The sequence below is a fragment of the Pristis pectinata genome, chromosome 16, assembly GCF_009764475.1.
Source record: "Pristis pectinata isolate sPriPec2 chromosome 16, sPriPec2.1.pri, whole genome shotgun sequence".
NCBI lineage: Eukaryota > Metazoa > Chordata > Chondrichthyes > Rhinopristiformes > Pristidae > Pristis > Pristis pectinata.
In genome coordinates this window covers 27,861,595-27,879,869 of record NC_067420.1, presented here as the reverse complement: position 1 = coordinate 27,879,869, position 18,275 = coordinate 27,861,595, and the positions used below count along the sequence as shown (strand labels likewise).

At 39.1% G+C, this 18,275-nt stretch overlaps 1 protein-coding gene across 5 annotated transcripts in view; it reads right to left on the bottom strand.

Annotated features, from left to right (window-relative positions):
- Nucleotides 1-1,792: 1,792 nt before the first annotated feature.
- LOC127578701 (polycomb group protein ASXL1-like) overlaps nt 1,793-18,275 on the bottom strand; it is a 76,522-nt gene continuing 60,039 nt past the window's right edge. For 4 of the 5 annotated variants that reach the window (XM_052031008.1, XM_052031009.1, XM_052031010.1 and 1 more), the window contains 4 exons: nt 13,967-14,063; nt 13,047-13,152; nt 7,341-8,091; nt 1,793-5,498 (listed from right to left, as the gene is read on the bottom strand). In XM_052031008.1, the coding sequence (XP_051886968.1) occupies nt 2,181-5,498; nt 7,341-8,091; nt 13,047-13,152; nt 13,967-14,063 (4,272 nt within the window). In that variant the 3' untranslated portion in view covers nt 1,793-2,180. The remainder of the gene's footprint in view (nt 5,499-7,340; nt 8,092-13,046; nt 13,153-13,966; nt 14,064-18,275) is intronic. The other variant, XM_052031013.1, reaches the window with a different exon arrangement.

Genomic DNA, 18,275 nt, shown 5'->3' with positions numbered 1-18,275 from the left:
AAAGGCGAGGCATGAAAGGCATAGAATAGGAATGCACGGCCGAAGGAGATAGGGACGTCAAGGTCATCGAGATACTTGCGATAGCAAGACTTGAAAATTTAAACTGAGCTCTTATTAGAGACCCATTGATAAACTTAGCTCTTTACATAAATTGTGATACTGAGCATATAGATTTTCCCATAGCATAACTAACAAGATATACATCTGGGTTAGTTATCAAAAATGAAACTTATGGCTCTGACAGAACACTGATATAATTATCACTAAATACATTATATATAAATGCCCTTAAATTAAAATAATTGGTATCATTTCATAATCTTGACAAGCCAGATAAAAGTAATCATTTCAAATGGTTTATACCTCCATAACCCATCTTTGGTTTGTGTAAACAATTGCACTGTGGCCTGTGAATGCAAGACAATTTGTGATAAAATTAAAAGTACTAGTATGTAATCAAACACAAGCACGGAACAGGTGCATAGGTAACAATTTATTCCAAAGGCAATAACTAATGTTGTACCCAAGCCCAATATTGATCCCTATTTCATTGTTTTTTTGGCAATTTTTTTCAATTAGGTATTTATTTTCAGTTTAAAGCTTTTGCTTTCCAGTGCAGTACTCACAGAAGTAACAGCTGTTCATGAACTCATCCTTGATTTATGATGATTATTCCCACAAGGGGATTAAATGCTTGTCAATGCCATTTTAAAACTCAAGCAATTTTACTTTAGTAATTTGGTTTTCCATCTTAGACCAACCCACTCCAAATTTACTTAATATAAATATCTTAATTCTCACTGCCTAAGAACTGCAAAGGCAGAGTGACGCATGTTCTCCTATGAATGAGTTCTGCTCTAGTGTTAGCGTGAACAGCGTACATGTGCCGGCTGTACGTGTCAACTAGCAGACGTGCCAATTAGGTGGAAGAGCACCGTGTCCTCGAGACAAACTAAAGATGTTACAATTTAAAGTCAATGAACACCGAATTTTTTTTATTTGCACATCTTAGTAGAGTTGTGGGACCAAACTCCCACCTTCACCACTGCTACAAATTTTACTTTTGGTCTTAATTCAAAAGTGAGTAAAATCTGCAAATCAAAAGTATAAAAGTAGTTAGATATACAAACAGAGTACTGCAACAAAATATAATGAATGCATTTTATTCAATTTACTACACAACTTTTCAATACTGTGTAAAGGTGTAAATAAAAATACAGCATAATACAGACAGAAGTCACCCACGCATCAAAGACCAATAAATCCCAAGCATATACTCAGTCAATACAACAGCATTAAGATAGACAAATCATGGAAAGGAGAAAAACTTGATGGCTAGAGAGATTACTGTACCCTGAGAATGAGTCTGTAAAGCCACTTCTAAAATAAATTTATATTTGCAGAATGTCTTTGGTAAACAGGGAATGAGACTCAGGCCAAACATGAAGTAAAAGGCTTTTTGCTTCATTGTTCTTAGCAATTACAGATGGATAAAATAAACCACTTCTTTTAAGGCCACCTAATAAGCTTGCATCATTGCTAACACTGTGTTCAAAGTTGTATTCTACCAAATACTGTGGAAGCAAGCAAAAAAAAATCAAAGACACTGTGTTAATAATGCTTTGGAAGCACCAACTACTGTACTCTCCATTCTAATCTCTCTGAAGAGCAACGCCAACATGCAAAGCAGACTAGATGTAAGAGACTATATGCATTTTAACATTGAAAAAAACTGAACACTGCTTTCTCTTAGGTCATGAACAGATAACTAAAACTCAACATGCTTAATGTGGTCAGTTTTACAGTATTAACATGTTGCTTTAGGTTTTACAAATAAAATCAGTGCATAGAGCATTATTGTGGAGTCAACAACTTCACCTTTACACATTTCTGGTAAGAAAAGACATTATCAGCAAGAAATAAAATAGGATTATCAACATATAGGTCCCTCATGATTTGCAGTCCTATAATTGTTCATTATGAACTGCCAACATACACTTCCTAATGTTTTTGCATGCAGTTTATCTGCCCTTCCATTTATATACAGTGGTCAGACTAGACTCAAAAGGCAAAATTATACACATTGATACACAATTCTGATACATATATGTTGCACTTTCACCATGCTATAATAATCCACGAGTGGTCCAGATTAGTAATTTCTTCACAATAGTTCTTTACTATCTCACCACAAGACATGATACACAAAGTTTAGATGGACCTATACAATCATCATGGCAAAATGCACCACATCCTTTGCACATGATCATGGCCTTTAGCCTGCAAGAACATTTAAAAGTCATTTCGTTGACACCACTGCTTTCAGCAAACGTCTGAGTGGGAACTGCAGAATTATGGTTCCCAAAGTTAGTCTTCTGACTCAGTGACATCATGCTTCCAGCAAGAGACACTGGAAAGGTACCCATGGACAGTTCTGAAACTGAGGTGTTGGTAATATGACTAAATCCCGTGGTACTGAAGGAAAGTTTAGGAAGTTTACCATATAGCTGCTGCTGAATACTGAGCTGGGAATTGACGAGCGAATGTTCTGATGAATGCTGAAATTGTAGACCAGACTCTTTCATAACCTTTCCAATATTGCAGTCCATCTTTATTGGACCAACATATAGCTTGTCTTTGGAATCAAACGGAATGTATGCACCATCTTTTATACCAATGATATCTTGATTCTTGTTAATTTCCCTACATGTGGGCATATTTTCAGTTTTGATGACTTTAAAGCTTTCGTGCAGTTTCGGAAGCCAATCCCTTCTTACATTTGGCACATTCTCCGTTCCAATTAAATTCCTTTCTGGTGAAGTTTGGGTAACGGCTGGCACATTCTCAAAAACAGAACCTTTTGACTGAATCTTAATCACTTCTGTTCCTCTACAACTTCCATCATTTTGCACAACCACAGTGTTATGCAAATAACCATGACTAACCTTCTGCCTTCCTGGCATCCCACTGCAAGCCTTTGCTATTACTGAACCAAAAATAGTGTTCTGGTTCTCCAGACTTTTACAAAAGGTTGGTGTGTTTGGAATGTAATAACCAGACACAGTAGAGCTGCTAATTTGCTTTAATGTTTCAGGCATGCTTCTTACTGTAGGATTTTGCACATTGCTACTTTGAGTGTTTCCAGAGGAGATGTTCATTAATTCTTTGCACCCTTCTTCAAAATTGCAAGTAGCTGACACTATTTTTTGTGTTGTCAGACTAGATTCTTCAATAGGCTTAGAAAGAATTGGTGTTCTATTTAGCTGTTCCTGTAAAACTGGACCATCTAGACTTTTACAATCTCTGTCCAAGACCATCTGGGATTGGACGTAGTGCTTACTAGATTGCAACACAGTCGATTTCATTTGCTCTAGTCGCTTTTGAGAGAGGTCTCGGAAATCACCTGACAATATTTTATGCAAATGATAATCAGCTAATTTAATTCCACTATGTACTCCGCTGATTATACTTTTGATATCAGTTGTTTGTGCAACATGATCAACAGTTGACTGACTGAAATTTCTTTCCTGCTTAGCTGGTGGGCTCTCAGGAGGCACTGGAGGTGGCACTAGCAGTCTAGTTATCTCCAGTTTGGTACCAGAATGATATTGGGGTAAAACCTTCTCTAAAGGAAGACTGCCCTGGAGCAACTGCGTTACCAGTGGGTTATTGACTTCAACTGATGACAGCGGCCGATTAAAATTACCAACCCTTTTTGGCCCTTCAACACTTGGATTTAGTGGAGAGTTGTTCTGATTTAAATTATGCAAAATCTCAGGCTTTTGTCTCTGGCACTCAGTCAGTCTTTCATCCTTTTGCAGCTGATTTTCTTCTGACAAATGTAACGGTTGGTGCTGATCACCATTATTAGACCCTTTGCAGGCATCAAGGCTTTCTACAATTACACCACTTTCAGAACAAATAGGGGCTCTGTCATCTTTTGATATTCTTTCATTTGTGGGCTGTACACAACTTTCATCAGACAGTGGACTACTTATTTCAGGCTTATAATACAAGCTATTTTCATTGTCACTTTCACAGTTTTTCTGCCTTTTGCTGGTGAGCTGGTCAAAGGTGTCCTCTAACACAGCAATGTTAGCTTCTACTGACTGGTGCCCACCATCTGCCAATGCCTGCTCTTGTATTACAAGTTGGTCTTTCACACATTTTTCTGCATCAACAGAAACAGTACAGTCAAGCTGCTTCTCAAGCCTCTCAGACTCGAGAGAGAACTTTTGTGCTAATGAATGGCTGGGATCTTTATTAGAACATATCGACACTATTACAGATGTCATTTGTTTCTCTGCAACATGTGGTTCATTTGATATCTCCAGCAGTGTGCTTGCTTCTGGCTGATTATGTAATTTTAATTCATCACAGACATTCTCTTTTTCTTCATGTGACTGCAAAATTGGAGAAGTTACTTTGTGGATCAACGGAGATCCAATTTCCTCTATGGTACATCCATTAACCTCTTGCTCACAGGAGTCATTTTCTGGAAAGTTAATTGATAGTTGGTTTGACAAAATGTCTGTAGTGCTTGTTTTACTTTCACTGCCATTACTTGGTAATGAATCGGAGGCTGCAGTGTTCACTTCTGGAACAGGGGCGTCCATTGTGTTAATTACTGCAGCATTCTTGGTTTCCGCAATTACTGTTCCAGAGAAAACATATTTTTGTAAAGGTTCATCAGTACAGGTCACTTTATCATTCAGATCAGATTTCTGGGTTTGGCTACAGGGTAACAGCAGGGGATTATCAGTCTCAGCAAGTGAAAGAATTACAGTTTCACATTTAACATTTTTGCTACTTTCTATGAAAATACCATCCCTCTCTGCAGGCAATTCCAATGTTTCAGGGGGTGCATCATCCTGAACAAGCCTAGTTTCATCACTGTTAGTCTGTCCATCAGAAACAACTGTGTCACTCACTTCAGAAACTGTAACCTGGTCTTGCACATCATCTAATAAATCTGGTGAATTACTGCTAATTATATTGTATCCAGCATCACCTTCCCAATCAATGTGATGGATACCATCTGCTGTCACTGACTTGCGTGGCGTTGTGTCAATAAGATTGCTTTCCAAACATTCCTCGATTATAACACCTTGCTTAATACTATTCTCTCCATCGCTGGGTTTCTCGGGCTCATCATCTGTTGCACAGGCTTGGAATAGTTGTGCTCTATACTGATGTTTTCCCGTAGCTTGTTCTGGTACTTTAGTCTTTCTGTCGATCTGTCCGGGGGAGTCAGTGCTCCCTGGTCCATTACCACCACTACCCCTTCCCCCTCCTTCCACTGTAACATTGGCAGCTGCAGCTGCTGCAGCCTCCCTTTGTGCCCTGGCTTGTTGAGCACGGGCTTTGATATCTGCAAGCGTTCTGGCACCTGTCCTCTCTCTACTGGATGTTCCAACTGTAGTGATGATCCTGGGGCATATCTGATAGGCTGGCTGCCCTTTGACAACCCATGGTGGTTTGATTCTTGAGAGTTGAATCTGTAAGCAGAATAATCAAAAATTGACCATGAATGCTCTCCTGAAACAGAATTTATGATATAGATAATAACCAGTTATACTCTACAGTATTTTGCAGGTAGTGACCGGATTAGACACATTAATTCTACTGTACTTAATAAATTTTGAAACACCAATGTAATGAAAGAGGAAACTGCAAATATAAATCTAGAATAGAAGCAGAAAGTACATTTCCAACGAAGGAAAATCAATAGCTTTAAAGAGACAGTACAGATTTTAAGCCCCGTAAAACAGTCACATTTGCACGCAAGCAAAACCCACCATTGGCAAGCTGAAATTTATTAATATTCCCATTTGTTCCAATAGTTTACATTCATAGAAAATAAGCACTGTTCTCTTTGCTGTTACAATTTACCAACAGAATATACATTAACTGTACCCTAGATTACTACAAATAGTGAGAGATACTAACAGCATGCACTTGTGTAATAGTTCACCTGGTCCATAAGATAGCTTCACAAGTTAATGTCTTAATATCAACCATAAACAGCATATTAAAAACCATAATGCATTTAAATACTGCTATTTGGAAGGGAAGAATATTGGTCAGGACATCAAGACAAAACTAAGTTTTTTGACAGTATCATCATGGGACCTTCAAAGTCTAGTGCACTTTGAGGGTGGCACAGCAGTCAGTGCTATGATATCACAGCTCCAAGGACCAGGTTTGTGTGCTGTCCCTGGGGATTTTGCACATTCTCCCCCGACGGCATGCATTTTCTCCAGATGTTCCAGCATCCTTCCACATTCCAAAGATATGTCACCATGTTAAATAGCTACTGTAATTTATCACCATTGTAGATTAGTGGCAAAAGTATCAAGAGGAAATCGATGGATATGCGAGAGAATAAATTGCAGAGCTACAGGGAAACAAGAGGGGAACGGGACAGATAGGATTATTACATTGGGAGCTGGCATGGACTAGATGAGCCAAACAGCCTCTTCCTGTGTTATAACTAGGAAGTCTACGTAGGAAAACAATAGAAACTTCATGTAACATCTCATTTAGACAACTACACTCTTTCTGTACTGAACCATAACATTAGCCTACATTGTGTTTTCACGTCCAAATTGTGGACTGATCCCACCAAAACTCATGAGCCTGGAGTACTTCATTTGAGCAAAGCTTTCTTATTAATATTATATCATGCTTGCAAATGTTAAGATCCATATTTTAATAAATCACAATGTATCCTTCATAATACAAGTAGTGTCACTCTGGGGCATAAGTGCAATTACACAGTAGAAACGTTGTTCACAGTTCATTTTGGGCTGATACTAAATTGTCAGCAGATAGATATCCAACTTGGGGATCACTAAAATGTGTATTGAAAAAATGAAATGGGAATTTTATTTGGCACAACTTAGTCTGGATCTTCCCTGGGAGCATTTAATGATCATTGAGCACAATAAAGATTGGACTGTCACCTTGAGAACAATTCAAGTCAAAAACAAACCAGGTTATTAACGGGGTCGGAAAATCTTAAAAAGCACTGCTGCTTTTTTGATACCACATATGCAAAAGATCCTGGGTCAATCAATAACGGAAAGAGAAACAACTTTAAAAAAAAGCATTTGCCAATTTTGAAAGAAATGAGGAATTTAGTTTTTATGTTGCATAGAGAAGGGGGAAAAGGAGGAGAATGCACTTTTAATTAAACAAAGTTAAATTGATCTATCAAAAATTTGTAGACTAAATTTTAATCTCAAAAACAAAACATTGCAACTGTCCCAAATTTTAAACCTCCAGTTAAATCAAAATTTGTTGAAATAATGACCAAAATTTTTTTTAAAACCACATACCCTAATAGGTGGCACCTTTGGCTCTTCTTTTGTAGGATGTTCCTTTTCTGTCCGAAAGCTATCAATTGCGGTCCGAAAGGACTGATGATCTTCAAGACGCGGCTTCTTCTCGGGGCCAGAAGTGGAGGCACTGTACTCAGATGACTTCCTTTTTTGATCTTTGGACTCTCCGAAATTGTGCTCCAACTCACTTTTCAAAACAGCACTCTTTATAGTAAGGCAGGTGACCTGATCCTTGGAAATTCCAGCAGGTTGAACATCAGTCAATTCTAAGTGGCCATCAGATTTGGTACGTTCTTGAGATTGTATTTCAGCAGGTCTCTCAGTAAGCAACATGGATTTGGACTTTAAGGCAGATTTGTTTGTTAGCATCTCTTTTGGTTGTCCAGGACTAGCTTCATTGTTAATTAAACCAAGTTGATCTTCATCTGCACAGCTAACTGTCTGAAATGCCTTGGCCTCAAGATTGTGCTGTTTCTGGCTTCTGGTATCATGAGATGATACAGCGCACGAAACTGGTTTTTCATTTTGTTCAGGAAGTTCGGGCTTTCTTTCTGCAATAAGAGTCCTCCTCACTCTACATTTGAGATCCACCTTTGAACTTCGAGTGCATTTCCTTATTCTTTCATCCTGCTTTTTAACTGGACTAGGTTGCTTAGATGGTCCTGCTAATACAGGTGAGCTAGCTTCATTTTCTATTTCCACTTGTACACCTGTCTGCTGCTCAGATTCTGCTTTAGACAAGCCCAATCTGTCAATATAATGAAAACAAATATTCAGATACACTGGATCAGACTGTATGGCAATGTCTTACAAAGTTAAGTTTCTTTGTCTTCTGTGCTACTTCATTCCTCAGCTTGGACTATTACAGCCACTTACACCAGTCTATTGAAAGCTTCAGGAGCATTGTGGGGCATCAAACAGGATTCAACAGAAAATGTGATACTTTTTAAACTTTAAATTTATGAAACAAAATCACTGGATAGAAAAGTTAGCTGGAAACAAATTTTAATCTTATAGTCATTGATTGAGAATGCATCTAACTTACAATTTTGCAATCTGTAAAATGAATAACTTTTTGGTATGTAAATTTTCATTAAAGTAGTGCTTAATAAAGAGGCAACAAAAGGGACAGTTTTGTTCTGAATTTAAGTAGCATTAAAACTGCATTATAAAGAGCAAGACTGAAATGCATACAATTTCGATGACCAGTACATGTCCTGATTCAGGTGTAGCATCATGCTGGAATAAGCACATTTGGAGCCAGAGCCATCCAAGAAACTAAATGGCATGACGTACATGAATTGTGAAACTAGTTTACCTACTCATATGCCTGGACTCTTTCTAGGTTAGTAAATCTGAATTGGCAGACACATTGCAGTATATGCCACTATGTAAAATAAGTGCATAGAATACAGCTAAGAAACAAACATGAAATTACAGTTGAGGAATTCTGCAAAATTACTTTGCTTTATAGACGTCTTAAAGCAGGGGCAGAGGGTGGTTGTAATTTTGAAGCTGTTGCTTTTAAACAAAATCTTTAAAATATGCCTAAAATACAAAAGGTTGAGGGTACGGCCAAATTCACCAATTCTTCACGCATCAAGTGATAAACAAAATTAGATACATTAAACCTTGCTCATACGGGGAACACAACGAAAGACTGTAACATGTTCAGCATGCAAAATAAAACTCAATTTTCAAAGCTGCATCCATTTCCCAGTGGCCCCAACCAAAAATCCATTTAGCACAGCAAAAAAATGCAAATGGAACAGGTTGACATTTCTGTCCAATCATCCAATCTGTTCTTCAGGTGAGGTACTATTTGGAGAGCACAGCCTAATAATATTTACCCTACTGTGCATGGAGTGGTTAGGTCCACAGAGATCAAAGATAAATGTTAAAAAAAAATACATACAAACTTACTGATGCAAATAACAAAAAAAAACTCTAGCTCTCAGAAGAATTGCCTGATTTGGATTCCTTTGGAAAAAAAGATGGCAAGTTACTTCCTTGAGTGACAATTTTGGTTGGCACTTTGCACACCATCTCCAATTCATCATAATACCAACTGCTCAGAGATGGAATGATTGACATACTTGAAATCAATGATTCCTTTAATTCTTATCAGTTAGGTAGAGTAAACACTAGTATCTAAGTGAAGTACTCCAAATTGTTCTATAGTATCTGCTCTACAGAAACTCATACAACACCAACCAAGACACGAATTCAGTCTGGGTAACAACCACCCCTCCATTGTTGTCATTTTGTGATGCAGCAAATGAAAAAAAAAGTGATTTTAGACTATAACGAGTTTACCATAAGGATGCACAAGCAATAAAATTACTTCAAAAACATTCCCAGACCAAGAGAAAATCCAGAGATTTTCAAATCTCAAACTAACAGACTGCAGCATTCTCAATGGAATGAGATAATGCAAACAAAAGACAGTCATACAGCACCTGAAGAACAGAGACCATTTCCATCATCTGGAAAATGCACTTCTGAAAAAGTTACCTTAAGAAGTTGTGTCCATATGATGACATAGTAATCCCTTTCGTTTGAAGCATCTCCAACATTTGAAACAATTGTGAAAGGGCAGCCTTGTACTACATAGAGAGTACCAGTTGATCCCTTCACATTTACAAACACTAACATCCTGTGGCTGTTAGGTCCACAGAGATCAAAGATAAATGTTAACAAAATACATACAAACTTACTGATGCAAATAACAAAACTCATACAGGCATGAAAATAGCCATCATAAATATAATTACTTAAATAAATCACCATATGAAAAGAGCTTCAAACTTATTCCACCATTAGGAAATTCATTAGAGTGCAGTTTTTGGCATTGCAAGTCTGTCATTTGCAATGCACCCACAGGAGTGGCGTATAATGCAAGCAGCTTGTGTGCATCCAATGTAAAACAGCACCAAATCTCTGATTACACTTAACTCTCATTGAATAGAATCAGAACCTTGCTGGCACAGGAGGGCATTCAGCCCACTGCGCCCATGCCATCTTCTTGTACAGCAATCTATTTAGTCCCCTGCTTTCTCCCAGTAATCATGCAAAATTTCCCTCAAGTGCCTATCCAGCACCTATCTAAAGACACTGATTGATTTGGCTTCCACCATCTTTACAAGCAAAGTTCTAGATGATAATCATCCTGCATAAAAAAGTTTTTCCCTCATACCCTCCATATGAAATTCCTCATACGTGTAAATCTCTTCAGCACCTTCACCCCTTTTCTGAAGTATGATGACCAGTATTAGAAATAACACTTTAGTGGTCTACTATGTGCTGTAAAGATTTTATTATTAATTCTTTTTGCACTTCACACATTTATAAAGACCATAATTTTATCTGCTTTATTAAACAATTCTTCAACATGTTATGCCACTTTCAAAGATCTCCATATACACATACACCCGTGCTGAACTCAATTTCATCAACTTCGCTACCAACTTCCACCCTGGCCTCAGATTCATTTGGCCCATCTCCAACCCCTCTCTCCATCTCAGGATACACATTATCCACTGACATCTTCTACAAACCCACCAACTCCCATAGTTATCTCCACTACATCTTTTCCCAGCGTCACTTGCAAGGATGTTTTGCGCTTCTCTCAGTTCATCTGCCTCCACTGCATCCGTTCTTATGAGGCTTTCTATTCCAGGACATCAGAGATGTCCTCTTTTTTCAGAAAATGGGGATTCCACCACGCCCCCCCCCCCCCCCCCCCCCCCAAACTATCGATGCAGCCCTCACCTGCATCTGTGTCATCATCCCATCACCCACAAAACACAACAGGGACAGGGTTCCCCTTGTCCTCACCTACCATCCCATGAGCCTCTGCATCCAACATATCATTCTCCGCAACTTCCACCATCTCCAATGGGATACCACCACCAGGCACATCTTCCCCTCCCCTCTTTCCGCAGGGATCGCTCTCAGTGACTCCTTGGTCCGCTCATCCCTTCCCACCAAAACCCCTCCAGGCACTTATCCCTGCAACTGCGCTAAGTGTTACGCCTGCCCCTACACCTCCTCCCTCACCACCATTCAGTGCCCTAAACAGTCCTTCCAGGTGAGGTAGTCCTTCACTTGTGAATCCATCGGAGTCATTTATTGCATCCGATGCAGCCTCCTGTACATCGGTAAGACCCAATGCAGATTGGGGATCACTTCATCGAGCACCTTCACTCCTTCTGCTGTAACAGCCAGGATCTCCCAGTGGCCAGCCATTTTAATTCCACTTCCCATTCCCACACTGACATGTTTGTCCACAGCCTCCTCTACTGCCAAGTTGATGCTAGACGCAGATTAGAGGAACAGCACCTCATATTCCACCTTGGTATTCTCCAACCTGACAGCATGAACACAGATGTCTCCAATGGCCGGTAACCATTCCCCTCTGACCCCCTTTTGTTTACCCTTATCCCACTGGCCCCTGTACCCCTTCTCTTCCCCTCCCCCACCCTCTCAATCTGCCCAGCACCCACACATTCCTCCCTCTGGTTCCCCTCCCCTTTATTCCATGGTCCATTGTCCTCTCCTATCAGATTCCACTTTCTTCAGCCTTTTGTCACTTCCGCCTATCATCTGCCAGCTTCTTACATCATTCCCACTTCACCCCTCCCCGACCTGGATTCACCTATCACCAGCCAGCCCCTCCCCCCACCCTTTTATACAGGCCATCGCCCCTCTTTCTTTCCAGTCCTGAAGAAGGGTCTCAACCTGAAATGTTGACTGTCCATTTCCCTCCATAGAGGCTGCCTGACCCACCAAGTTCCTCCAATAGTTTTTGTGTAACATCCAAAACATTAATATGTATTAAAAGATAAGCCTTGGAAATTGAAATCAGATTGATCAAACACAATTCATCTTTAACAAGTCTGTGCTGGTTCTCCTTTATTAACTCAAACTTGTTCTCCAAGTGCCTCAACTTTTTTCCCTCCACCAATTGTTTCTAAAAGCTCTCACTGAGATTAAATCTATGGTTCGGTAATTGCCTGGCATGCCCTTGCACCTGTTTTGAACAAGGATGGGATATTTGCCACTCTTTGGTTCTCTGCTACTCTACTCTGCACCTACGAAGGCCTGGAAGATTACAGAAAGCCTTTCTATTGCCACCCTGACTTCATTCAGCAACCAAGGATGAATCCTATCTGAACCAGTTCACTTGTTACTTCACTTAGTTTTCTGCTAGAGATTTTATGAAATCTTATGTAACAGTCACAAACATTTAGTTATAATGTGTTCAATTTTCCTTCATAGAACCCTTTGATGTAAACCCAAACAAAGCACAGGGCAAAGCAAAAGAACATTCTTTTGTCCTCAAGAATAAATTTCCACATTATGAAGATATCACAAAATACTTCAGAGCCAATTAAGTACATTTAGAAATAAAATTGATTGTGTGGTAACAAGTGTAGGAAAGTACAAAGGGATAATGACTCAAATTGTTGTTTATAAAAATGGTTAATCAGGGAGAAACATTGGCTAAGATACCTCCAAAAGCTGCCCTGCTCTTTGAAGAAAGTCATGAATCTTTTACATTCACTCTTAGGGGAGCAGGTTTCACCAGAACAGGCTAGGAGACCCGCCATTTTATTGCACATTTTCCTCACATTCTAAAATTCTGAAACTAACTTCTACATCTTAACATACAGACATATTTAGTGAGAACATGGTGCTTACTTCTGTCCATAGTAATCTTCAAAGAAGTTCTCTTTCCACAGCTCAACTTTTTTTTCCTTCTCCATTTCTTGGCGTAGCCTAAGTTGCATTTCAGGTGTAAACTCACCTACACAAGATCAAAGCACAGCCATAAGATTCACACCCAAAACAGTTCACACCTGCAAAGCACTCAGAGCTTGAATTTAGGGCAAAAAAAATCAATGCTTTAAGAAAACTTAAAGTCAACAGATTTGCTAGACAATGACATATTAATTGCTGCTACATATAGTGCCACACAGTGGTTGGCAGAGCCCAGCTGCTTGCTTTGGGATGAAAGGGCGAGTCTTATTTTTGTGGGAGGTGAAGAGGAGGAAACCAGTCACTCTTGGCAATTGCCATGCAATCTCTTCAGCAGTGACAAAAAATGGTAGTGACCCAGATACACTACTCCAGTCTGTCCTATGGGGTAATTTTTGACACCCCTCCCAAAAAACGCTAATAGGGATCTGAACTCCAGCCTCATATTTGCATCACTCTCACTATACAAATGCTTGGCATAACTTCAGATGCAATTTGGTCCCAGATTTGGGTCATCATCCAAAACCTTTCCCATCAGGGCTTTTACAAAATCAATGGGGTGGGGGGTGGGGGGAAGGGAACCAAAAAAAAAGGAAGCACTTTTCCAATGTTATGGGCTGAACTAAGCACGTACACCATTTCAGCTACAAATAAAACTAGAAAATACTGTTTAGCTGAAGAGTCTCGGACCTGAAAAGTTACCCGCCTCTTTCTCCACAGATGCTGCCTGACCTGAACTTTACCATTATTTTCTGTTTTATTTCAGATTTCCAGCATGTGCAGTTTTTAAATTTTCCTTCACCATTCAGCTTAACATGCCTTGCATTAATTCTTCAACTGGAGCTTTAGGAAAAGCATTTTACCTTCTGCTAAGCGCTCTTTCCATCCTTGAGCTGCAGAGGTGAAGAACTCGTTATTTAGGGCTGAGCTACTGAGCCGCATTATACCATCAGTACCAACCTGTAGAAGTAAAAGGAAACAATTCCACTAAAACAAAACAGTACACAAACTGGGATATTCCATCTATTCAAAACTTAAACACAAGCTTAAAGACCTTCTTCAAGCATTACATTTACAAGCCTAGAACATGTCAGTAGAGCATCAACAAATAATCCAATAGTGCCAAGTTCTTTTCACTGTGATATCTCGGCATTGGATACAAGAAAAGTCACTAGAAGTTTAAATACAATCCGTAACAGTGTTCATTTATGTCAAAATATAACACAACTTTGACATGTGCAATTAGTTGGTGCAATATTTCCTGCCCCCCTTCCACAAAACAGGGTGCATGAAATTCAAAAGTAGCTCTGTGTTTTCAAACTTTTAGCCTCTTGCCCCATGGCATTTGGAACTAGAATGACACTGCCATCTGTCAAAACACATCACATTTAAATTAAGTCATTCTTGTACTGGATCAGAAAATTTAGATAATAGCTGAGCCTTAAAAAAAATTAGATTCCTGATGAAGTTTGCTGATGATACAAAGTTGGGTGGCAGTGCGACATGTGTAGAGGAAGTTAGGAGAATTCAAGGTGATTTGGATAGGTTGGGTAAGTGGGCAGATACTTGGCAGATGAAGTTTAATGTGGATAAGTGTGAGGTTATCCACTTTGGGAGCAGGAACAGGAAGGTGGATTATTATCTGAATGGTGTGGAGTTAGGTAAGGGGGAAATACAAAGGGATCTAGGAGTCCTTGTTCATCAGTCACTGAAAGTGAATGAACAAGTGCAGCAGGCAGTGATGAAGGCTAATGGAATGTTGGCCTGTATTACAAGGGGAATTGAGTACAAAAGCAAAGAGATTCTTTTGCATTTGTACAGGGCCCTGGTGAGACCACTCCTGGAGTATTGTGTACAGTTTTGGTCTCCAGGGTTAAGGAAGGATATCCTGGCTATAGAGGGCATGCAGCGTAGGTTTACGAGGTTAATTCCGGGGATGTAGGGACTGTCTTATGCTGAGAGGTTGGAGAGACTTGGATTGTACACGCTGGAATTGAGAAGATTGAGAGGGGATCTGATTGAAACATACAGGATTATTAAGGGATTGGACAAGATAGAGACGGGAAATATGTTCCAGATGTTGGGGAAGTCCAGGACCAGGGGGCATGATTTAAGAATAAGGGCTAGGCCATTTAGGACAGAGGTGAGGAAAAACTTCTCCCAGGGGTTGTGAATTTGTGGAATGCACTGCCTCAGAGGGCAATGGAGGCCAATTCTCTGGGAACTTTCAAGAAGGAGCTAGATAGGTTTCTTATAGATAGGGGAATCAAGGGATATGGGGACAAGGCAGGAACAGGATATTGATTGTTGAGGATCAGCCATGATCTCAAAATGGCGGTGCAGACTCGAAGGGCCGAATGGTCTACTTCTGCTCCTATTGTCTATTCAACTCCTTGTTTGTGCAGAGGTACCTGAGCTTTATGAGTATGTCAAAGGGGGTTGCAACAATGCCGAGCAGTTGAAGTGGCAGGGGTGGGGAGAAAAAAAGTCGGTCTCGCTCTTGATTGCACTTCAACCATCCTCCAATGGTAGAGCATGAATGTGGATATCAGGCATGTTAAAAGTACATGAAGTGTGGGGGCAGGGATTGTGTATGATCAGGTTACAATTGTACAAGTGTGGGAGTGGAGCTTGGCAAAATATGCAATTTAATATCATTGTACAAACAATTTTAGTAAGATGTTACATTTGTTACTGAGTTCTACTGAAACTCAGCTGTGACCAAAAGGGAAATTAAAAAAAGGTAGTAATTGCTTTTACTGGATTTGTTTAAATTTAGGATTGCAGTTTATGAAAGTGAGATTAGAATGCTGTTTGGCGAGGCAATAGTTAATCTTACACCAATGAAGCATCTGCATTTGACAGGCAAAATATCTGTATTCTTCAAATGAGAAATAATGACTAAGACTCCACAAGGCCACTCATTTGTATGTGTTTTATAATGACCTCCTCAGTTGAATATCAGTGCTCAAAACTTACAAATTTAAACTTAAGATTGGCCATTCATGAGGAAGAACTTGGCACCATAAGGAATTTGGTGGTATTGTAAATGCCCAATAGTATAAATTTAGAAAGCATACTTTACTACTGCATGGACCCAAAGGATAGAGAAAAAAAAAATCCAGTGACAATAAACAATTAGTCTCCCCAGAAGAGAGAATTTATTCAACTAACTAGAACAGAAACCCCTTGTCAAGAAGGGAATAAAAAAAAACCCATTCACGTCAGATTCACAAAGAATCTTAAGCTTTCCTTTGGTCACAGATCACAGTGCCACCCACTGGTCTGTGCATCATAAACCACCTCATCCATCAACCATTTTACTCCAATTCATACATCTTGAACGTTCCAGCATTTAAAACAACGAAGAGTCCCCAAATTGTGCTTTGCTCAAACCTATTTAGTTCAAAACAAAATAAAAATCCCTTCTCAAATGCAGAAGTTTAGCTTTTAAATATTGTGAGAATACACTAAATCAAGATCAAGTAGGGGTCTCAAGTGCATTCTTGTCTACTTTCACTTCATTGCTAGTAATTGGTAGAGTCTTGTAGAAATGAAACAAAAATGTGTACAAAACTATATTCAATGACTAAGTTACTCAATTTAAAATTAAGAGCAGTGTGCAAATTTGCAATTATATAAAGTTGTAATGCAAAAGTATCTTAACAGGAACAAGAATTAAAGTGACTTTTGTTTGACATCAAATCTCTCCCCATTTTGATGTACTCTGCATCATTCCATTTGTTCTCTTTAAGTGCAGATAATCAGACTCTAACCCCATGCAACCAACTAAATACAAAGAAACCCATATCCATTTTGTTTATCCATTATTAAACTCAGTCTCATGTGGCATAGCCAAGATTGAGAACTCATCATGCATCAACATCAAAGGCAAGAATCTGGTTTTACCATTTCATAGAGTATCAAAATGTACAACTGAACTGGATTAAAATTTCATCATTGTCAACAACAAAACCACAAAAAGTAGAACACCAAAGAGAACACATTTTAGGAGCAAAATAGAGTGTTCTATGAAATACAATACTTAGATAATTTTACATCTTGGGTAGCTAATTAAGACATTAACATGACATTAGTATATCTTGTAACTTGAAAACCTCTGAAGAATGCTCAGTCATTTACATAAAACAGCTCATGTCTTTTCTAAGATGTTCATACTTTGCACTAGCTAACATTCAAAGATAAAATGAAGTAACTTGTATCAGAACATTGTATCTGCAATGGCCATACAGTACTTCCACTGGCTTCTCAAAAGCAAAAACTAAATAGTTAAATGCAAAAAAAATATTGTTAAACTGTCCATTGTGCCTGTGCTGGTTCTTTGAACAAACTAGCCAATTAACAGTAATCTTCAACTGGTTCTACACAGTTCTGGATTTTCTCTGATTACTATGAAAACTGGGTATTATTTACATAATTAAATATTTTGTAATGAGCAGGCTGTACAGAATTCACCTTAACACTGGATAACTATCTCAAATGCAAGAATAAACAGTCTGAATAAATAAAAGGTTATTGAGACCTTCAACCACAGTTGTATGATTAGTACATACAAAGTCTAACTTAACAGAACCCAGTTTTATTTTAGCTTCAGACCACACGTCTCCACCATCCCTAGCATTCCCACTCGACATGCAAACCCAAGTAATTACCCTTGGTTCAATATGCAAAAAATTTGAGAAATGACTCCAGCAACAGTGAATTTGAAAATTGTAGAGACTGCCATATACATGAATTCCTATGTTACTCTTCTATTTCACACCTATAGATAATTAAATACAGCACATATAATTATGTACTCATCACCATTCCTCCACCATTCAACCCTGTCATCTATTTTGCAGACAATGTTTTCACTTGGTCTGCAGCAGGAGAATCTGATCAAACAGTCCAGTGTTTTGTTCCAAATTAATCAATATGCATGGAGCATTTTCACAGTACCAAACTTATAATACTAAAAAGGTCATCTTGCAGCCACCCTAAGCACAGAGCAAGCACTTGCTACATCCTCCATCAGACTTCGTTCTCTTATTGCTGGTGCTCAATTGGCCCAAAACTTCGGGGGGGGGGGGGGGGGAAGAGGGGGGGCAAAGGGGCCAATTTCCAAAGGCATCAGATAGGAATTCACAAGTGTTATAACTGGAAGAGGCT